Genomic DNA, 24,789 nt, shown 5'->3' with positions numbered 1-24,789 from the left:
TACACGGAGACATAACTCCGAACAACATAGTTGGGGTAATGATTTCCAGCGCAGAAAAGTGGGAAGCAGTTGCGAGATACGTGAAATTCGTACTCCGCTGCAAACGAGAGGCCGGTTGTCTACTGAGGACACCCGAATGAAATTCCCCTACAAAAGAGCAGCCCCAAGGCTCTAACAGCGCGCTCCTGCATCTGAAGACATGCAGAATTGCGGTCCCAGATGCGGGATTCTTGCGCGGGCGGTGGGAGTTTGGGTTTTAGTGGGTAGCCCAGCACGCTTCGGTGGGAGTCCCACACTCGGGGAAGGTAGTATAGAGACTAGCGCCCCCGGCCAGTGCATAAAGCATTTCCCTCTCCTACAAAAAAAAAAACCTATATTGATTAATTAAATAAAAATATATAAAGGCATTTTTGTGTTCAATTTAAAAAAAATTCCGATTCCGTACACGGCTCGTAGGCATATATTACGCTTTTAGGGTTAAATAATATAATGGCTTGAATCATTTAAAGTTGATTAGTTGCTTATACAGAGCTCTAGCATACCTTAGTTCGACTTAGGAGATTACAATTTTGCTAATGGAGCTAAAGTGAACGCAAGCAATCATGGTAAACTGCAAAGTCGCTTAATCCTAAAGGGGTAGGCGCCCGAAGTGTTACCAATTAGAAACGCTATAATATTTTATATTATTTTTATTTAAAGACATCAGTTCAACACATGAACTAGCAAAATTTTACAAAAAAAGTATTACTGTTCGGTAAAGCCATCTCAAGCGTCGATTCTGTCTGTGAACGCCTCACTGGCTGCATGAATGTAGTCTGGCGTATATGTATTGTCTTTATGCAAGGGTGCAAGTCTTATTGAAACGATCAAGGTAGGTTCGTCACAGCTAACAGTTGTATTACCTTGCGTTTATACAAGAAAAGACAATTAAAATATGTACATCTTGTTTTTCACATTGTTTGGGTAAAGTAGGCGTCCAGAGAATAAAATGTCCTCGAATATTTGAAGACTGTGACGAAGACAATGTGAGAAGTGTGAATACATAAGTAACAAGTAAGAAAGTCTAAGTTGGGGCGGAGCCGAACATTAAATACCCGGCGCAACCATTTGGTATGTTATGCAAAGGCCAACAACTGTGCCAGTGCAGTTTTTGTATTTCTGGAAATTACCGTTATATGGTAAGTGGGCGTGGTTAAAGTCCGATTTCGCCTATTTTCAACACCAACCTACCTTGGATTAAGGGAAACCTACATACCAAATTTCGTTGAGATATCTAAATTTTTGCTCGAGTTATCGTGTACACGGACAGACGGACAGACGGACAGACGGACAGACGGACGGACGGACGGACAGACAGACATGGCTTAATCGATTTCTTTTTTCATCCTGATCATTTATGTATACATTTGTCTATATCTATCTCGATTCGTTTTGGCTGTTACAAACAACCGTTATTTGAACAAAATTAATATACGCTTGTGCACAAGTGCGCTCGGGTATAAAAAAAAATGTGAATGTATTGTTATTGTATCTGCAAAATTGACTTGTGTAAACCCCAAGTACGCGATCATAAAGAACAGCTCAATTTCGTTTTCAAACGCTATACCTTTATTGTGGCGCTGTTTTTTACGTTAAATTCTTTGTGCCAAAGAGTAAACATATATTAAAAATGTCCTTTTGGATAATTTTTTATCCTTAACTTATAAGGTTAAAATGACAATTTCAATACTCGCTCGTCCTTGTCAAAAGCACCAACACATTTAATTTTCTTTCAATCTTACAGAGTTTTGCTATTTATTCAACATCCTTACTGTTATTACACTTTGCGCTAATTTTTCAATAATAATTGAATTTATCATATCCTTGAAATTGCAAAGTCCCTTAAAATTGCAAAAATCCTGACGTCAGAGAGAAAATCTAAGAACGCAGTTTGACTATGTTTGACCCGAGTTTCGTGAGTATATAAATTTTTCTGTGAGTAAAATTGTCTGTCGCACGCTGTTATATAGTATCGACTTAAATAAAATAAATTTGGGTACACTTAATAGCCATTGATTTTTATAAAATTACTGAAAACTCTAGACACACGTGTAGTAAAATTATTTTATTTATTAAAAATTTTTTACGAAAATGTTACAAATGTAGACTTCCGAGCACATGAAGGTTACACACAGAACACGACATTTCAAACCGTTAAAAATATGTTTACTTTGTTTTTTATTTCTCTACTTAATAGTCAGCTAAAAATGAGCTAAATTGCGTGACAATTCCACATTGTGGAATAGGTCTTCTACTCGATGCTCGCATATAACAACAAACACAAATTTCACTTATTCAACTGCCATAAAATCCACAGTTACTAAAGATAGATTTTTCGAAATTGGCCAACCATAATTTTGTAGAACAGTTAAACTCATTAAAGTAGAAAGTCGAACTCATAAAACTGAAAAATCCCATTATTAGCTAGGACTTCCACCTCTCGAATATCGAAATTATATTCGCAATTCCGAGCGACGAGTCTCAACTTATCTTCAACACGAGCAAAAGTGCAGTTGTTCGCAGCCAATACGAGTTCTAAAGTTGTTATTCGCGTCTAAACAAAAGCATTTGGCCGACGTAGTTCATGAGAATTTCACGAATTTACGAAACACCAGCCAATATGCTCAAAGAATCCTTAGCATATTCGAAACACGCATTTGCGCTTGCCTGAGCATCTCCAATAGTTTTTAAGGAGCAAGTGCCTTTTCGAAGAGCGCAATCAAGTGAGAGCAGCTACAGAGAGCTAACGCTTACCACAACCAAGTCAATCATACAAATAACTGTAATTCTTCGAATATCTTTCGCTTCCTCTACAAACCGTAAATATAAACGAATGAGCACTGTGGGAAATGGCGACGCCGCTGCAGCCGTCGCTAACGACACTGCACGCCACTAACATTCGCTTACTCGTTGTTTATGCATAGGACTATGCCGCCAACTATGATGGCGACTACGAAGGCGAATGCCGCCACTACTTCGCGTACCAATTTCGAAAACGATGTGTTGCATACTGCCGACAGCTACGTTGACAGCGGCCAACTGGCAGTTGGCAGCGTCAACGCTTTGTCCTCGCGATTTTGAGTATTTGTGAAGGCGACGTCAAAGCTTCGCATTCAGTTTGAATTGTGCCCTCGTAAAGAAAGGATATTCGTTACATTGTCGTTAAGTTGTTATTATAATTTTTGAGAGAAGAAGCAGCAGCATTTGAAGAAAAGTCTCACATACCACAAAGCATATATATATATATATATATATATACATATATAAAAGGCAGCGAGTATAAAGAGCCAAAACGCAATAAAAACAAAAAGAAATAAATGCAAAGAATATTTTAAAAAGCAGCGAAAGAAAATCCAAAACTACGAAGTCAAAGTCCACCTTTTTTTTGAGAAAAAATACTTATCTGAATTGTATTGCTTAAATGCAAAGTTAAAAAAAAATATATGACAAAGGCGTTATAGAGAACTTTAAACGTGAATAAAAAGTGAATTTTGCTGAAACGCGAAAGAAACAAAAAATTTTCAAAAAGCAAATAAGCATAAATATTTGAAACAACTTCTTAAAAACAAGTGAAAGTTCGCATAGCCGAAAGTAAAAAAAAAGTTTTTAATTTAATTGAATTGTTAGTGGCAAAGAAAGGAGTATATGATAGTCGTATATACTATATTCTTATGTACATACTGTAAGAATGTTTTACTTTTGGCAAGCGTTTATTATTTGAAGTGGCTGGAGGAAAGTGAAAGACTTATCGAAGTGAGAGTGTTTGATTTAGCAAATCAGACTAATATGGATTTGATTTTGAGTTTGTTATTCTATATGTATTTCATTATGTGCTATATATAGGCAGGGGTGTGCTCGCAGCGTATACATATTAGCTACATACTGTTATGTAAACTATAAAAAATTTAACATACATGCATATACTTAAGTAATTGTTTGAATCAACTACATACATATGCTTAATGTTAGTAAAGTGTGGACATGGTTGAATTGAAGTAGAGAAGTAATGATAGTAATTTTTACTAAAATTTTTAGAAAGGTAAAAACCAGCTACAGAATATCTTTTTTTTTGAAAAGTAAAAAACAAGTTTTATAAAAAAAAATAAAAAAAAATCGTGAAAATTTAAATATTAAAAAATAATTAGACTTATATATACTATAAATAGGTAATAAATAATTCTTTAATTAATCATAATCCTGATTAATCAAAAAGCGTGATTAATGTGATTTTGATTAATCAGATCCTGAGTAATACTATTTATTAAAAAAAAATAATAATTGAAATATGAGTAACTATTTTCATTTATTTTCAGTAAGTTTACATATCAAATAAAAACTTTTTGTATAATATAATACAATATTTTTCTTATTAACAAAAATGTTATTCCGAACGAGCGCCTTGCTATGTTGCTGCTTGAAATGAAAAAACTACATACATTATATATATATTAGAGTGGTCCAAAAATGCATGTGAAAAATAAATAATTGGGNGTATATGTATATATATTAGAGTGGTCCAAAAATGCATGTGAAAAATAAATAATTGGGTATTATTATTGGGAATCTCCTGAAGAGAAGCAGAATTTTCCAATCGAAAAATATTGATTTTCGTGAATTCTTTAAAATTTATACGAAAAGTTGTTTCTTTCCCATATAAAATACACGGAAAACTTTGACCGCTTTTAGCGGCCTCTACATGATTTTTGATAAAAAAATAATAATATGCGTATAATGTTTGCGATATAGAAAATTCCTAAGGAGTGAAAACACTAAAATTATGACTTTATTTATTTTGTACAACCCTAATGTACTAATGTGTATAAATTTGTTTCTATCATAAAAAATATGCATTGATATAGTAACCACGTTTCTGATTAATCAGGTTATAATTAATCAGGTTATGATTAGTCGGTTTTCTGATTAATAGAATTAATTAGTTTCTGATTTATAAAAAGGTAATTAACTCATAAATTAATAACTCCAATTAATCAAAAATGATTATTTTTTTGATTAATTAATTAATCAGGTTTCAATTAATCAGTTTATTCGATAAATTGATCAGTCGCACATACCTAGTAGATTTAAATAAAGGATTGTTGCAAATTTTTAATATTTTCTTAAACTTTCCTTGTAAACTTATTTAATTTATAGCAAATATATATATAATATTCAAAAGCGCTAATTATTCATTTTGGTTTGAATAGACTCAAGCGAGAGTCACAAGGATTTTTCGTTATTCATTTAAATGCATTTAGATCTGGCGAAATGTATTTGCAAGACTTTTTTTTAATTGTTCATCACCAGAATTTTTCAATTTAAAAATTCTAGGGCATATTTTTTTAAAATACCGCAAGAGATAGTTTAAGTAACATAGTTTTCATACTACGTTTCCAGTTAAGTTCTTATCAAAATAAATATTAGCGAAACAACTATTTAAAATGCAGTTGGCATATTTAAAGGGACTGCAGAGTAGCTCACAATTTTCTAATGCCGAATTTTCACTAGGCATTTAAATAGTAAAAATTACGAAAAATATTCCTCCATTAAACAGAAGGGAGGTGGAAGCCAACTAAATTAATTTTATGTACATATAACGTAATGATACCGCCTTTTTAATGCCTCAATTTGTCACTAAAATTTTTGGTCATTTAATGCCCGATGGAAATTCGCATATATCAATTAAAAGTAATTATTTCTTAAAAATTTGCTTAAATAAAAAAAATAAAAATAAAAATTTGTAATATTAAAATATGTATTTAGGAGCTGGCAAAAGTAGCTAGAGCACTGTAAATTTAATACTCGGGCAATTTTGTTTGTAAATAAGTTTTTAAAACAAACAAAAAAATTGTTCGTCATGATAAGTTTCCTTTAATGCATGTATGTATGTATGTACTTATATATGTATGAAAGACAAATTAAAAGATTCTTCACCTTCACATCATTATTCAAAAATTTTGTTCTCAAATTCTTCTCTGCATTCACAACTTTCCAGTTAAAATTCTTTATGTGAATCATTTTCCTTAAACTTTTTAACTTCTCAATTTCAATTGAAATCAGCGAACTCAATAGCAGCTGCACAGATGGAGTGTGAAAATAAGTATTCAGCTTCACATTGCTGTATCCATAAAATCCATATTCATCCATATGTTGCTGCTTTAATTTCCTCTTTTACATGATTTTAGATTTTGTTGCGTTGCATACGTAAGTATATAGTACATGGAATCGATTTTCTCAGCTGTTGACATAATTACACACGCACTAGCATATACATACATACATAGACATTTAAGTAAAGGCACATTTGGAGAAATTATGTACACGCGCATACACGCCCAACGAAAAGGGGGAAGCGCTCGAATGAGGCTATATTTAAAGCTCATATTATCCGATGTGTCGGCCGCTGTGGTGTAGTGGTAAGCAGTGCGCGCTTCCACTCCGCAACGCCTGGGTTCAAACCCTGGTCAAAGCAACATCGCAAAAAATATAGAAAAAAGGTTTTTTCTTAACAGCGGTCGTCCCTCGGCAGGCAATGGCAAACCTCCGAGTGTATTTCTGCCATGAAAAACAGCTTCTCATAAAAATACAATCGCCGTTCGGAGTCGGCGTAAAACTGTAGGTCCCTCCGCTTTGTGTGACAACATCAAGGCGCACGCCACAAATCGGAGGAGAAGCTCGGCCAAACACTAACATATGTGTAAGCGCCAATCTATTATTATTATTATTATCCGATGTACATAAGTACATACTTACATATATGCATCTGTTACATACTTTATACGTATACTTATATATTTGTGAACAGCTATGTAGTATATGTAATGTAAATTTTTCACTTTTTTGCTTATTCCATCACTTGTGTTTGTACGATCGTAAAACTGTAAGTCTAGTTGAATTCGTGTGAAAGCGGAAAAGTCATTAAATATTTGGGCTTCTTCCTCGTTTGTTTTGTGAAACTCAAGTGCACGATAAAAGGAAGAATTCTCAAAATCCTGTGTACACAAATGCGAAAAAATTAAAGCAGAAGAAGAGAAGTAGCAGCCGATAGTAGGGCTTTCGATAAAAAGTGCAGACTTCCTTTTCATACTTTGTTTTACATTGTTTTTATAATGGCTAACGAATGCACATATTCATATACATGCAAGTACATACATATATACTTATGTATACATATGTATGCATGTATAAATTTTTCTTTTGTAAAATTATGTTTTCATGCGTTTTCTGCTTTATATATATATTGCTTATATACATTCATTCATACGTCTGTATGCGTGCAAGTAATTTTTTATGTATGCACTTGAGACTTGTATCATAAAAACCAGAAATGTGAAAATGCGGAAATTTGAACATGCTGCAGTTTTTGGTAATGTAAATATTTTTATCACGCAGTAGACAATCAACGGAAATCGTGAATTCTGTAAGTAGACATGAAATGCAGATAAGTGCGTGCCTCACAGGAAGTGTTGCGCACATGATGTCTTAAATATGAAATGAAATTTTGTTGCTAAAAATATTTGAAGCATACCAGAATCACGTACATAGGAAATATATACATATGTATATTTTTTTCGTATATGAAAGTCACTTGATGAAACTTAGTATATGGTAGATACATACATATATGGCCAGATAAACATATTTTGGAAAATTTTTCATTTAATATATGTCAGCATATTTACTGTAGACACAATTTTCAATGACAGCAGTCCTTTTAATTAGCAGATCCTTAATTTTTTTTTTTTTTGACAGAAAGGTGCATTCGTAAATTAACTTCCTTAGCTGGAACTGAGAACACCAATTGAGTTTCTTTAAATAAATTTGAAAACAATTCCATGATTCGGACGATTAGTAGTGGCCTAACAAAAAATAGATTTCGTCAAATTTATATTCTTTTTATATAAATGTACTTTCACTGTTTATTTACCTAAAATAGAAAATATAAATATTTATATTACTGCTCTTTGAACTATCCACTAAAAATTGCAAGTGCACTAAAACTCGCCTATTAAGTATAAAGTCAACTATTGTATCAAACGCGCCTCTCAACCCACAATTTCCAGTTGCTATATTTATCCAGTTTTCGTACGTTGGTTGAACCATAAAACTTGGTACATATTTTTAAATATTTAAAAATATACTAGCAGCGCCAGTTACTGTCGAAATTCGACCTCATTTCTTGTTTTTTAAGGCCCTTGGACGGGTTTTCTAACTTAGCATGTCGTTTAAAATTACGTACCGGAAAATTTTCTGCTTTGGCTCTAAGACGTGACTACTACAATTTTTAATATTTTGGAAGGCCTTTGGCAGGGTTTGTAGTTGACTCCATACATTCCAGTTTGTCTTTAAATATGGATTATTTCATACATATCGAACAAAGTCGATAGTTCGACTAATTTCGACCATTTTTCGTTTTCTATAACTCGATTAACTTTGGACACCTCTATAATTTTCGATAGCTCGCTTCGTTTTTATAGCTCCATCTTTTCCGAAAGCTATCGATAAACTTTGATAACACGTTACACTCTGGTGATACGGTAACTCGGTAAACTCATATAACATTGAAATTTCGATAGCACGATATATTATTCCAAAAACTTCGATTCGATAAAACCAATAATTTCAGTTAAATAAATAAATATCGATAAATTGATAAGTTCAAAGAATTCATTGCAACTCTATAAACAATGATAATTCAATAAATATCATTAATTAGATGAATTTTATTTACCTGACACATTTCGATAGTCCCATAAATTTTTGTAGCTCGAAATCTATCCGTAGATTTCAACAACTCAATAAGCATTGATCAATTTGAATAATCTTTTGCGCGATATTTCAATAACATGCATAACTTGTTAAATTTCGATATCTTTAAATTTCGATGATTCGATAAATTTCGATAACACAAATTTTTTATGACTGAATTTACTTCGATTCCTATCGAAAAATTTCACTACATTTTCATACACTCTCGTTACCCTAATTCTTATATATTTCTCATTGTCGTCTTTGTCTTCACTTTTGCATTCTCTTCTTTGTCTTCATCGCTATCATTTATTTCTTCATCACCACATTTATCTTTACTACAGAGTGAAACAAAATGCGAAAACAACTCAAACTGAACAGGTTTCAACCAGAACCATACACAAATACGGAAATTTTCCAAACGACGATTCTGGCCGCAATTTTCCACCAATTTCGAAACCATAAAAACTTATCTACAGAAAAATGCGGTTTCAATCACAATCCAGAAAATAAAGGTCGCGCCATTCGCGGACCGCTAACCCTCTCTTCGTCAATTTGACAGCATCCACCCAATCGCTGACGTCATAATATACTTTTGTTTACATTCACTGTTGCCAACTTCATGCTTTTCGCACCAAATTTAGTGGGTATTCAAAACGCGAAAATTTTTGAGTTTTGTGCTTGGTGCGTTTATGGTGATTTTGTTTTTAGTTTGAAGACTTCAAATTAGAAAATCTTAAAAAAATGGAAGCAAGATTTATAGCAATCGTAAGTGTGCTAAGCAATTTTACAAAAATTTAAACAAAATCATGGCACATTGACAATCATAAGCGACAACGAAATATGTGCAGCACCTTCAATCATGCCAGAAGAAATCGACCGTTGTGCAAAAAACATTGATTTTTATTAATTTGAATCGGCATCCTAACTATGTATTCATATAAAGTCCATAAAATACACCAATAAAAGTTTGGTGCTTTTTCAAATTCAAAACTTGGCAATACTGCCTTTTGTTCGATGCTTCTTCTTTTTCTTGTCGAGTTCATCTTGCTCTCTTATTCTGGTATATTTTGACGTCACGGCCAGTTGCCCTCAGCTCGATTGGCGCAATCTTGTATTCTATCATTCTTGGGTTTCAATAGCGTTCTTGGTTTTGAAATCGGTTCAGTAGAATCGTCAAACGAACGGAGACAAAATTTATGTTAGCGTATTAATATTTATATATATAGATTAGGATGGTTCTTAAAATATAAACATATAAATTTTGTATGGATCACCTTTTTATTTTGTTTGAAATCTGATAACTTAAAATATTATTTTTTTCTTATTCGACCCTACAACCGTTTGTTTTTAGAAGATGTTTTTAGAAGATATGCCATCATAAGAAAATTTATCCATTGATGATTTGGGGCAATATAAAATTTTACAGTTTAGCTGAATTTGAACGTAAAAGCGTACGGACAAATGTTTCAGGAAGTTATTGCTCTTAAAAATTATGACCTCTAATAGAGAGAATTAAGACTAAAAAACTGAAGTGTACCTTAAATTATTGCTTTATCGGACAAATATACATACTTTATTTATTTAATAAGACATCAATTAGTTGTGTTGTTGCCTTATGAACGTTTTTTTTTATATTACTTTTTATTTTTCATTTAATTAATGAATAACTTCCAATATTCAATGTGGCTTTAAATATAAGGCAAATGAGTCATGTTACTGCCTTATTAATACATTTTCATTCTAAATTAATTAACTAATTAAATTAATTTTAAAGTAATAAATATAGTTTGTTAAAAATTATAATATTTGTTAATTTATAAGAATTTCAATTTTAAACAAAAAGTTATAATTCGCAAGAAAACCCGATAGTATCGATACTATCAATGTTTTGTTGGTAAAAACATCGAAAAATCGATAGTCTTAAACATCGATGTTTTTGCAGCACTTGTGCGTTTTCGGGGTATGATTTCATTCGCGACTAAACTGGAAGGTCCGATCAATATCAATTATTACTGAAAAGGCAATTGAAATACGCGTCAGCTAACAGACCACTTGTTTTGATCGAACAAAAACTTACAGATTTATAGATGATCGAATTTTTCCCGTTAAGAACAATATAAGGTTTTTCAAACCCCGGTAGTTCTGGTTACCTCTAGAAACTTTTTGAAAATTTTTGAATTTTCGTGCACTATACGTAGATAAATATAAAAAAGTGTCTTCTTTACAATACACATAAATATTGATATCACAAAAACTAACCTAATGTATTTATATCTTTAAAAAAAATAATCTCGCATTTGTTGTATACGCGGTACTTAAGATTTTACGACGTGAAACATAGAAATAGAAATATTTATCAATTCAGAATTCAGTTACATCAATTTGGTTATGGTTACATTATTGGATATAGTCACCAAATTTTGTGTTGAGGGAAATGTGTTTCGCTAACTCTTTTCGCAGTTTACGCTAGGGCTGCCAGATTGGATTTTTCACTCTGAGTTTCGGGGGCTTCCGATTGAATCTCCGGGCTCAGGGTTACCCAAACAAATTTTAGAGTTTGATAAGAATTTTAACAAGCTTTTTTTACATTCGTTTTTTTCTTTCATGCAACAATTTAATTTACATAATGNGGCAGTTTACGCTAGGGCTGCCAGATTGGATTTTTCACTCTGAGTTTCGGGGGCTTCCGATCGAATCTCCGTGCTCAGGGTTACCCAAACAAATTTTAGAGTTTGATAAGAATTTTAATAAGCTTTTTTACATTCGTTTTTTTCTTTCATGCAACAATTTAATTTACATAATGTATGTCTCCCGGTATTATGTTGTTTGGTTTCAATAGTACTGAAGTTGCTGTTGTTGAGACCGTCTAGTACTTTATACAAAATATGCTCGATCTCTATGTGGCTGAATGTCTTCCTGGGTATTTGATTTCAATGACAATCCCCTTTTGCCATTCTTGCCTTAAAGCGGATGNGTATGTCTCCCGGTATTATGTTGTTTGGTTTCAATAGTACTGAAGTTGCTGTTGTTGAGACCGTCTAGTACTTTATACAAAATATGCTCGATCTCTATGTGGCTGAATGTCTTCCTGGGTATTTGATTTCAATGACAATCCCCTTTTGCCATTCTTGCCTTAAAGCGGATGAGGAGGTGGGGCACGGTTAGGATTAATTAAGTATGGGGCCTTGGCAGCGATATGAGATAATAAGAGACGAACAACTGAGCTAATTGACAACCCGTATTCTGTTTAGATTTATTCTTAAACAAGTGTGTTGATTTTAAACAGACTAAATAGAACAATAAAACAGTAAAATGAGGGGCTTGTAGCCAGAGTGCATTGGTTGTTCTGTGTTTCAGTTCCGACAAAAAAAAAAGAATTTCTAAATTAAAGTAATTATTAAATTTCTATTAAGAGAATATAGGGATACTTTTAGTTGATGCCTACTGTTACTAAAAATAAATTATTTCACTTTCCTCCGCCTGAATACCATTTCAAATAAATACATTTGTTATTTATCATCGATTAATTTTAATAACAACTTATAAAATTTAAAGAAAATTGAATGAAAACTAGATTTATTGGTCTGTGATACATGACGGTCAAAGACGATCTTTATAGCAAATGACATTAGTAAAAACAAAGCAAATAAAATTTTGCAGAGAAAAATATATAAAATTTTAAATGAATTCATTATTAAAAGATTGCTAAAGTAAAATCGATCCTGAAAAACATTGAACTCATCCAAGGTGTTCGGTTTCATACAAAATTACACGTACTCAAAAACTTTGCGTAATAAGAAAGTGCAAGCAAATTTAAATAATAAACATAAATAAAAATTGTAAAGTAAATACACGCTAATACAAGAAAGGCGGTAAATAAATAAACTCCCCGAAAATAGCGCTAAGCCGAAAGCCAAAGCTATAAGTTGCTACGAAATTGCACGCAATCGATCAAACAACTCGCATCTGACCAATAAATTGTAACTGTCGTTACATCAGCAATCAATAAATATTGTATAAATAAATTTGCAACATTGCGTTCCTCATTCAATTTGCACAAAAAAAAATAAATAAAACAGCAGTCGTAGCCACAGCCACAGCCACAGCGAAAAGAACAACAGCAGCCAACCGCTCGTCCTCTAGCAAAGATGTTGGCAATGCCGACTCTCATGATGCCAGCCACAGCANTGATTAATTTTAATAATAACTTATAAAATTTAAAGAAAATTGAATGAAAACTAGATTTATTGGTCTGTGATACATGACGGTCAAAGACGATCTTTATAGCAAAAGACATTAGTAAAAACAACGCAAATAAAATTTTGCTGAGAAAAATATTTAAAATTTTAAATGAATTCATTATTAAAAGATTGCTAAAGAAAAATCGATCCTGAAAAGCATTGAACTCATCCAAGGTGTTCGGTTTCATACAAAATTACACGTACTCAAAAACTTTGCGTAATAAGAAAGTGCATGCAAATTTAAATAATAAACATAAATAAAAATTGTTAAGTAAATACACGCTAATACAAGAAAGGCGGTAAATAAATAAACTCCCCGAAAATAGCGCTAAGCCGAAAGCCAAAGCTATAAAATTGCTACGAAATTGCGTGCAATCGATCAAACAACTCGCATCTGACCAATAAATTGAAACTGTCGTTACATCAGCAATCAATAAATATTGTATAAATAAATTTGCAATATTGTGCTCCTCATTCAATTTGCACAAAAAAAAATAAATAAAACAGCAGTCGTAGCCACAGCCACAGCCACAGCGAAAAGAACAACAGCAGCCAACCGCCCCTGTCGCTCTAGCAAAGATGTTGGCAATGCCGACTCTCATGATGCCAGCCACAGCACAAATGACGATCAGCAGCCAACCCTTGTCGGTGGGCGCGCCGCATGCCAAGCCCTATGAAACCAAATTGTTAACGATTCATCAGTCGCATATGCAGCAAACGCATCATCAGAATAATGCCGTAGTCGCTGTGAGCAAGCAGCAACAACAGCAGGCTCAACAGCAAGCTGCTGCCGCTCAGCAAATGTCAGCTAATCAACAGGCTGTTGTTCAGCAGCAACAACAACAGCAGCAGCAGCAGGCCGCACAAGTGGCACATCAGCAGCAACAAGCCGCTGTTGTGGCCCAACAACAGCAACAACAAGCTGCTGCCGCTGCAGTAGCACAACATCATCAACAGCAAGCTGCAGCCGCTGCTGCAGCAGCTGCTTGTGCTGCCCAACAGCAGGCTTGCGTAGCAGTACAACAACAACAACAACAGCAACAGCAACAATATCAAATACATTCACAACAACAATCGCCACAACAGGTGATGAGCAGCAGCTCGCCAAAGCAAGGTGAGTGCGAAAAGAGTTGAGATTAATTTTCATAGCAATATAATATGTATAATATTTGTAAAGTTAAATCATGCATAGTACTTTAGTACATACATTTCGTTAGCCATCGGAGAAAAACTTTAAAAATATGTAAGGCTATAAAAAGATAAATTAAATAATGAAAATATTTAATTCTCTACCAATTTTAAATTAAGTAATTNACAGCAGCAACAATATCAAATACATTCACAACAACAATCGCCACAACAGGTGATGAGCAGCAGCTCGCCAAAGCAAGGTGAGTGCGAAAAGATATGCTTAAAGAGTTGAGATTAATTTTCAAAGAAATAAAATATGTATAATATTTGTAAAGTTAAATCATGCATAGTACTTTAGTACATACATTTCGTTAGCCGTCGGAGAAAAACTTTAAAAATATGTAAGGCGATAAAAAGATAGATTAAATAATGAAAATATTTAATTCTCTACCAATTTTAAATTAAGTAATTACATACGACTTTTGTATGTATGCCCATTAGACTGTACTACCTTACAAGGAAAAAAAGAAAAAAAGCTGACATATGTATCATACTTTAAGATCTGGCTGCAAATGCCGAGGATTTGACGAAAAATTACAAAAGGCGACCTCTCCTTTTTGAAAAAAAAATCTAAATTGCCTTAAAATCGAAATATTTCCATAGCAAAGCTTTAATGTTTTTTGGTGAGCCTAAATAAGTGCTAGAATAACGTAATTGAGGCCAATGAACTTTCAAAAAAAAAAAAAATTCTTCTCGAAACAAGAATATCGATGTATAATGTTTTAAGATCTGACTGTAAATGCAGACTTCGTAAAGTCATCGAAATACGTTCTTCCCCTGAGGAGTTGTATTTTTAAAGAGCACTCCTATTTCAAAAACTCAGAGCACTAGCGTTATTAACATTCACTTAACTCCTCATATATTTGGGTCACTAAGCATGAGTTTATTCGTGTTGATGGCATCACTTTTACTTTCATCGCTCTGAGTTTTAAATTGATGCGAAAAATATTTATTACACACATTTTTAAAACACAAAATTTTAATCAGCAAAACCACAAAGCTTTTCAAGCCAAAATTTTAATACAGAAACATACAATATGCATTGGAGAAAAGAACATCGAGGCTAAAATACATCGCCAGAGAAACACGGATATAGCGATGGTTTGCGATGTTTTGCAATTTGTTAATTTCTAGTTAAATTGAAATCAATAATAAATACTTTAATAATTATGAATGTATTTTCCTGTATTTTATTATCCTTTCTATACCCTCTCTATTATTAGAATCGAAATTCATACCATCCTATGGTCGTTCGGGTCTAAANTTTTCTATACCCTCACTATTATTAGAATCGAAATTCATACCATCCTATGGTCGTTCGGGTCTAAAGATCCTAGGCCTGATCTTGTTGAAATTCTAAGGCGTGTTTGGTTCTGTTTTAACCGCTAGGTAATTAGCATTTAGAATGAATCCAACAATTTTATTGAGCTTGGACCATTTTTTATGAAAAATGTTGTAGAAAAGCAACAATAATTTACAAAGGTAAGAAGTTATAGCTGCTATTTGGGAGATCACCACATCTACTAATCAGACTTCTTCAACCGTGGTCACTGAGGCGATGTGGTGATCTCCAAAATAGCAGCTATAACTTCTACCTTTTGTAAATTATTGTTGATTTCCAATAACATTTTTCATGAGAAACAGCCTCAAGGTCAATAAAATTGTTGAATATAATTGTTATAAGGCCATAAGTAACAAAAATATTCTGAATGAATAATAAATTTGAGGTCAGCCAAACATACGGAAAGAAAGTCGGAGAATCTCCTTAAAGTCGATGTTTAAAACATCGGTAAAACTTCCATCGATGTATCGTCATATTCGCGATGTTAGTAAATTGTAAACATCGATGGCAAACATCGAAAATTGANTTCTGAATGAATAATAAATTTGAGGTCAGCCAAACATACGGAAAGAAAGTCGGAGAATCTCCTTAAAGTCGATGTTTAAAACATCGGTAAAACTTCCATCGATGTATCGTCATATTCGCGATGTTAGTAAATTGTAAACATCGATGGCAAACATCGAAAATTGAACCGATATAACCAAACCATCGATGCATCGTTTGCATCCTTAATTGATATGCTTTTATTGATATGACGACAAAAATGTGTTAAACATGCGAGCTGTTGATTTAATGCTATTGTAAAACCGTTAGTTACCTATAGCTTTAAAAGAGAGAACTGATATATTCAACATCCCTGTTGCAATAACTCCCTTCCAAACCGGATAAAAAAGCAAAGGTCGGAAATAAATTTGTTTCAATGACACGCGAATAGTAATTTCTACTTATTGCGAATCAAGTCCTCTGGACCATAGGGAGCCCATATACCAAGCTTAATGCAAAGTTTGGTACGCATAAGTATAATAAGTAATTTTTAAGCAAACAAAAAAACCGACTTCAATTCTCATATGCAAATTTAAGAATACCGTTAATATCTTCATGATGCAATGACCTACACCAAATGAATAAGGGACCGCCTCTGAGATACCACCTTTAATTTACAAAAAGAATTATAACAATCGGTTAACGTGGTAAATACCGACGAACTAATGACCTCCTACGTTTTGAGGCCGGTTTAAAATTTTAAAATGGTAAAACTGGGGATAGCACATATATTTGGTTCGAACCTCAAAGCAGAGATTTATGCAAGAGAAGTTGTCACAAAACATGCATTAGAAGAGACACGTCTTCGAAATACATCTGCAGTATGGGACCCCTTTATTAGCACTGAGGTCCCACACATAAGATAACAACGTCTAAAAGATTGCTTCCGTACCCTTGACGCTTTTGCAGCTTACAAAACAGTACTACAGAGCTGGATACCGTACCGCATAGCAAAACATATGTAGTGCTCCCTGAGTTCTTCACGGTTACAAAACCTTCTGTAGACTAACTAAAGTACACGCAAGGCAGGTCATATACAAATGCGTAGTAAAAAGTTTAACACGCATAAAATTGCATTTTCAGGGCAAAATGGTCTAATCGAGTTTAATCGGGGGTACCGATTTTTACTCTATAAAACTACATCCGTTTTGGGAAGATATCCGGCTCTCAATTTCCGCCTCATTTCCAAGAACGTTTCGATGACCAGGGATCCAAAGTAAATCCACTTCTAACTGACCACCAACCGTATTAAAAATAGTTCTATAATCCTTAGTCTGATTAAAATTTGTTGTAAAAGACAATAGAGCCAAAATGGGCGCCTGGCTGTCGAAGAAAATTGCGAGCCGCCTTCATTAACGGTGGTGGAAGCTATTACGTCTTAATGGACGATAGCCTTCAGCAATACCATCTGCTTGGAAAACACTTGCATAGTCAGGTAGATGCATTAATCTTTTTAACTCCAAGTATTAAGAGAAAACGTCTGCTTCAACTCCGCGCTCAAGCTTGAAACCATCGCTGTCAAATGAAAAGGTATATCAAGTTCCCTGTCCCTGTTATCCGAGTGTGTACGAATTTGGCTTGTAAAATAACATTGAGCCCATCCGAGAGTCCAATGCCCCTAATCGCCCGGTGGGATTTTTTTAGAAACTAAATACAGACGAATAAATAGCATCTTTTTTTAATAAAATTCGAATTATGCCGAATTATGTAATTTTGAATATTGGATATTCAGATTTTCACATTTAGATTTTTCGCAATAATAAATTAAATTATTATTCTAGAGGTATACACCTTGTGGGTCTTATATTATCGAGGCTCGTCGAAATATTTTATCTTTTATTTTTTTTTATATATATTACCGCACAAAATTGGACCACGTTAACCGATTTCCATAATTTGTTTTAAAGGAAAGGTGGTACCCTAGAGGTGGTTTCATACTAATTTGGTTTAGATATAGTCTTAAATTTTTATATGAGAAATGAAGTCGGTTGTATTTTTTATTTAAAAGTTACTTGTAAGTTTTAAGAAACACTTACGAAATAATATCTATCGAAAAACAATAAAATAGGTAATACATTAAAAATTAAAAAACCGTCATTCGAGTTACTAAACGCTAATTTTGAAAGATTAACTAGTCGCATTCCACTAAGCGACTACAAAAGCGACCTAGGATTTCTTTTGAGCGAAAAAACATCCCAATTTGAAAAAAGTAAACATATTTTAGATACAAAGATACATACATTTTATTTAAATTTTATTTTTTTTTTAAGATTAGAGATAAAGCTATAGAAAATATTTTTGAAAAAACAAAATTTAAAAACAATAGCAAATTAGTTATATGAATCCGAAAAAAAGTACTGTTTGACCAAGCTATCAACTCGCAGAGTCCTTTACTAATTGGAAAGTATGTACTCCTATTTCTACAAATGTTCCAAAAACCGTATACATGAGACTATTTTGTAACTATCAAAAGTAAAATTTTGTAATCTCTGTGTTTGCGTCCTTTCACAGCAATCTCACATCTTATTTTGAGTACGAAATAAATATATAAATTTTAATAATATAGAATTAAATGAAATACTTTTAATTCAGAGAATCAATTTAATCACAACCGACAATTCTCGGCTTACTTGATGAGCTTTTAAACCTTGCACGCCTTACAATGCAATTAGCATAATTTTTTTTTTACACTTCTTTTTATGTTGTAAAGTACCATTGACTAACTTGCTCTTAAGGCATCATTAAATATTTAAACAGAACCAAAGTCACATACCAAATTTGCGCAGTCACTGCGAAAAAAGTCTCAAAGTACATATGAATGTACATATATGGAAAAAGCATACACTCACATCACACAAGCTAAAAAAAAAGTAGATTAAAATCTGTAAGAATTTCACGTACGAGCAATGTTTGTTAAATCAACTGATGCCAAAATGCCTGTGCTCCAAATACACACCGCACCGCACCGCACAGCTACAGAATCAGCGATTGCCTGATTGTTTGCCACGGTGCACCCACTAGCAGCTCAACGGCTTCAGCGGCATTAAAGAGTAGAAAGCTGCATGCTGAACACTGTACGAGTACTAAGGTATTTATTTGTAATGCCAACCAAAATCAACCAACATTCATACATAGTACATATATATGTGTGCGTATATGTACAGCGCAATGTAGCGGTCGCTCCGACTGACTGTTTTGGCTTGCCTGACATGTGGAAAAGTAAACGAAAATCAATTTGAAATTATTGTCGATTTCCAGATGCTATTGATTTTGGTTGGACGTTTTTGTTGGCTTTGGCATTAGCGTTGGCTCAGCATTGATGATGGAAGTAAGCAGCAAGAATGATATTTGGTTGGTTGGTTGAACTTAACTGAAAGACAAACGAAAACAATTCGACAAAGAAATAATAATAATACAAATATAGTAATGTAAGAAAACAAGAAAACCTGAAGTCAAAAGTTGTAGCAAAGAAAGCCTGTAAGTAGAGTGAATTGAGGTCGCAGGGAATGTAAGGGTGTAGTGTAAGGGAAAATAGAAGCTGGTGAAAGCATTTGAGGGCAAGTGAAAGCCAGTCAACAGCAGACAAGGCAAGCCAAGTCAAGCCAAGCCAAGTAAAGCCGAGTCAAGTCCAGTTAAGGGCAGAGCAGGCGAGACCAGACCAGACTAGCACTGAGCATGCCAACTTCGTTTGAGCGCAGTAGACATGATGAAGTGTAAGCAGCAGGAAATGGAAAAATACCAAAAGTGGAAATAAGAGAAAAAGAAATTAAAATAAAAATTTGATTGAAAGAGGCCAACGGCACCCAAACGTGTGGGTGTGCGAACGACGAGTGGGTTTGAATTTCATTTGTCTGGCATTGGAATCGTTTTCTTAGAGTACATTTTTTTTTGCCTTTTGCTCCTTTTTCAGCCATTTTTTGTTGACCGAATTTAACATAATGCTCGAGCAGGCTAGATTGATGCTTAACGGTAATTTAATTTGCAGTTCAATGGGATTTGTCAGCTACTGCATCAGCGCTAAGCACATTTACGTTACGACAATATACTATATGTAAGTATGTATTTACATTCATGTGTGTGCGTATGAGTTAGCTTTTATGTACATATGTACATATACACCGTTGTGACAACTACAAACAATAAAAGAACGGAGCTACCTAATTTCTATGCGCACTCAACCTTCATTGCCTGACTGAATTCTACTGTCCATATATGTATATACATACATACATACGAGTATGAGTAAACTTGCTGGTTGTATGCTTTTTGAGTATCTTCTTCCTGCTCGTGCTTTACTCGATAATTTTTCTTGAAAGGCTTTGCTTGAGTGCTTACAAAAATTTAGCATAATATGTATCGCTTTGCTCGTCGATGCTTGACGTGATTGCACTTGAAATTGAAACTGAAATTGTTTACTTGCAAACATATCAACGGCACATATGTATATCTGTATGTAGTATATACATGCATACAGATGCTTTGGTTTCTGTACATAAGTATATATATTATACATTTGTAAATACAAAATAATCCACTTAGTTGTAGTCAGTAGTTGAGTTGATGTATGTACATACATTGTATTATTAATCCTGTTTTACTACTACATGCGTATGTGTTTATGCATGTACATTGGGGTGGTCCTTAAATGTAGGAAGTAAATTTTTTTATCAGATTTCCGAACCCCTGCGTCGATGCTACTATGTCGAAAACGGTATATATAAATTTTGATTCCGATTGGAGACAACTAAGTCGTGTCGCATAGGGGGCAAAATTCAGATTCCTCTGTGGGGACTCAAAAAATTAAAATTATATGTGATATCTTCAACTTTAGTAGTATCGATTTTGCGTATTAAATGAAAAATATATTTTAAATTTTTCGAGTCTCCATGATCAAGTACCGTCTCCAAACGGGACCAAAATTTGTATTGGTTACCTGTGACCGTGGTGTTACCCATTGTAGGGATGAGACTGAAAAAATCGATAATTTGACTTTTTAAGAACCACCCTAACGTACATACATATGTACGTCCACTTCTTTGTTTGTTAATGAAAAATCAGTAAGTTAACAAAAGAAACAACAAAATCTTCAAATAAATGCATCAGAATCAAGTAAAATAGTTTCCAACTTACAAGCAGCTGACAGCTTTCAAATACACTTGTACAGTAAATTGCTGTCAACAAGCTATTGAACATTGAGTATTGACCAAAAATATTGTTACGTTACGAAAAAAAAAACAATACAAAAATGCAAAATTTTGTTGAAATTTTATTTTAGCTTTTCATCAGAATTATTTTCTACGCTTACTTGTTAGTAAATATTTGTAAACTCTCTAGGCATACATAAGTGACAAGCTTGACTTGAGTGTGTGCGTTTAGTGCATATTTCGAAAAATGCCTGCAAGATGGCAGCATGGGCATGTTGATAACGCATGTTGCAGCAAATGGTAACAAATGCTATGATGTTCAGTGAGTGGCAGTCCGTTGTAACTTGAAAATTTAGTTATGCTGCTATCATGTCCCTTTAGTCATGCAATCTTTAGACTGACTACTAGTTTTGAGGCAGCAAAAATATTATATTATGGGAAGAGATAAAAAGTAGTTGCTAGGCTCACAGGAAATCAAGGAATGCTTCAAATGGGTTTGTGTATCGTTGATGGAATTTTTGTTTCAGTTTTTATTAGAAACAGATACATGAGTTACCAGAGAGTTGCTAGTGTAATCCATTATTTTGCTTAAAAACTGCAATGCAATGTGCAAACGAAAATCCCTAGTACAGTATTACACATAAAAAATAAATTCATAGTGATATATCTATATTAGAGATGCCGTTTTTAAATCGATTAAATCGTAGATCGATTAATCGAGAACTTCCGATTTTTTAGTTTTTATTCGACCTGTGAATCGATCCAAAAAATACCAGAACCGACGCTAAATATTTTCTTAATAGATGTATTCCAAAGTCTAGAAAATTTTAAGGGTATTTCAACTTGCTGCTGGTACAAAAAAGTACTTAGTACTTAGCTTAGTAACTCCCATCATTCCAACTTGAGAGCGTAAAGACCAAGGAATCAATGGCTTGCCTCCCTTGTTCCTCGGACTACAGGGCTTCTCAGAGAAGCCTCTTTAAAATCAGGGAAAAATCGTTTATTTATAAAACTGTTTAGAAATTACTAGCTGTAATTTCGGGTATTTACTTGAGTTGATTTAGCGAAAAATAGCTAATGCACAAATCGAAGAAAAATGATATGGAAAATAAAGAAAGCATTCCTAACCTTTAGGGAATAGTTTGGGCATTAAACTATAATGTCCTCTTCAATGAGTTTTTTCACAAGCCGGGAATGTCGATTCATTTTAAAGGCTGGTTACTGTTAAGGCTGGTTTTCATTATGTCAAATTCAGTGGCATTTGTAGTCAAATAAGTGAAAACGCATTGTCAAATGGGATCAAAAAGCGGTTTATCGATTGATTTCGATCATGATGGGTCTTAAGTCGTTACATGCGCTGCTAAATCGGCTATCTGTCAGCTTTTGGCCCATAATATTATCGGTAAAGGTATAGATAAAGGAGATAAAGTTGTGTCAAAATATGTTNCTTTAATCAGAGATGGGCAATTTTTGATTATTAAACTTATTTTATTGGGCTTAAAGCTTCTACTTGCTGCGACATCGGCACACGCATACTATCATCGCCTTCGTGCAGCTTACGATATCTAATTGACGATTGACTGATGCTGGTACTTCAGTAAAGCAAATCAAATCAGTTGCCTCTTGGCAGTGTTCGGAGGCAAAAGTTTTTAAAGTGAAGCTTATTAATGATGGAGTTCGGTGATGTTTGCGTTAAATCAAGGCACATGAAATGGGTAGTTTTGATGTTGCTTCTGGTTTCTAAACCGTCAAAAGGTTATTCAGATTTTTTTTTTAAGATCAAAGTGTGTCATGTGAAATACAAACAAAAATTTAAATAATACAATTTTAAAATTAAAAAATATATGTAAATTGGTGCAACTTTCTTATTTGGCAAATTTGTAATCAGCTTTTGGACTCCTAAATTTAGCAAACGTACCATAAACTGAATTTCAATCGCTTCTTTTCTCTGAAAAAATGGTTTCACATGCAAATAGATTTTGGCAATTTAAAATTTTCCTTAAAAGGGTAGACTTCGCTGCTTCGCACAAAAGAGAATCTATGCTGTAAATGTATGTTGTCAAGTTGGTTACCTCCATCTGCAGCGTATATTATTTACACTGGCGGCAAAAAGTATTGGCACAGCAAATTTTACACAAGATCTGCAACAATTTTTTTTCCGCAAAGTTTTTATAAAAATATGGTTCATTCTACAACAATAAACATAAATCTATAATTCCTACAATTTGTGCAAATTTACGAAAATTCAGCAAATTTTCATGCAAATTTTCCACTTTCTAATTAGATTTTTTTCGAGTATGCAGAATGCTAGGAATTACCATTGATGTTTGACACTTTTTTCACGCGGTCTCTTCCATACAAAAAAAAAGAAAATCGAAAATTCTTTATAAGGAAAAAATGCAAAAGAACAAAAAAGTTCTCGAAAATCCATGCGATTTTTGACTAACTGCGAACTTGCATTTTTTTAGAATCTAATAGGCCCCAAAACTGCAAAACGCATGAAAATCAGGAATTATAATTTTATAAAAATTTAACGGAAAGTTATTAAAAAAAAAATAAATTTTGCATTTATTTTGAAAAATGTGCTGTTCCAATACTGTTTGCCGGCAATGTATAAACACGTACATTCCCTGCCATTTGAATAGGGGACCCCTTTGGTTCTCAGTATTGACAGTTTTCTTTTTGCATATTTAATCTTCATTACTTTTTTATAATCTGATTTTCATACTATAAAAAATAAAAAAGAAATCAGCAAAGGCTGCTTCTATACAAATGACCGGCAGTGTATAAGTAGGTAATAACTTTTAGAAAATTGCCGGGCATTCAAGTATGTGCCAGTTTCAAGTAGCTGCAAAATATTGTTGATACATCGTATTTTTTGTCGGGGTATAGGTATTTTCTTTATATAAAAATGCGCTACAAAACCGCATACTAAATTTTTTTCTAAAAATGGAAATAAAGGAAAAAAATATTTGTAGTTAGCGAAAACAAAAAATTAAACGTAGGCTTTATTGGGATAGTGTATGTATTATATAAGAGTTTTTGAATTTTCTGTTGATTGCTCATACCATTGTCTTTATACAGAAAAACCAAATCTAATTTTTTTGAAGTATTTACAGATTGTTAGCTACCCGATAGCTTTTGGATAAATCTAGATATTGAAATCGCTGTGAGCAATGCATGTTTTGAAAATTTATTACAATAACTTTTGTAATATCAGTGTTGGTCAGATGGCAGAGTTTTTTTTTCCAATTTGGCAAAATATGTGAATCGATCTTGGAAGATCGATTTATTTTTTGACGATTTTTTCCTTCATCATTTATTTTTATTTCGATTTGAATCGCCTCAAAAATCGATTTTTTTTAATTTCGATCAAGCAAGTTTAATCTCTATCGGGTTTGACATGGCGTATGATAAACCTTTTGGTAACTAAAGTAGCTTTAAAAAAGGTTTATACAAATTTATAAAGCTCTTTAACCCAACTTTACTTTTTGTGAATAAGGCCATATACATATGTTTAATTATCTGCACGCCTTTGAGC

The 24,789-nt window shown here is 33.4% G+C and overlaps 1 protein-coding gene and 1 long non-coding RNA gene across 2 annotated transcripts; both read left to right on the top strand.

Moving 5' to 3' along the window:
* Positions 1–3,189: 3,189 nt before the first annotated feature.
* LOC108370209 (serum response factor homolog A-like) lies at positions 3,190–14,162 on the top strand. The gene is made up of 3 exons (XM_017625495.1): positions 3,190–3,253; positions 3,382–3,721; positions 13,157–14,162. The coding sequence occupies exon 3, from the start codon at positions 13,608–13,610 to the stop codon at positions 14,160–14,162; it is 555 nt and encodes a 184-aa protein (XP_017480984.1). The 5' UTR covers positions 3,190–3,253; positions 3,382–3,721; positions 13,157–13,607.
* Positions 14,163–14,342: 180 nt separating this feature from the next.
* On the top strand, positions 14,343–18,629 carry LOC108370210 (uncharacterized). Its single transcript, XR_001848608.1, has 3 exons — positions 14,343–14,419; positions 15,707–15,708; positions 18,616–18,629. It is a non-coding gene; the product is annotated as an uncharacterized LOC108370210 (long non-coding RNA).
* Positions 18,630–24,789: the final 6,160 nt, after the last annotated feature.

Source organism: Rhagoletis zephyria, unplaced genomic scaffold (assembly GCF_001687245.7).
Source record: "Rhagoletis zephyria isolate East Lansing unplaced genomic scaffold, Rhagoletis_zephyria_1.1 Rzeph_scaffold_04068, whole genome shotgun sequence".
NCBI lineage: Eukaryota > Metazoa > Arthropoda > Insecta > Diptera > Tephritidae > Rhagoletis > Rhagoletis zephyria.
Note: the sequence above shows the minus strand (reverse complement) of the source record. Positions and strands in the feature narration are given on the sequence as shown.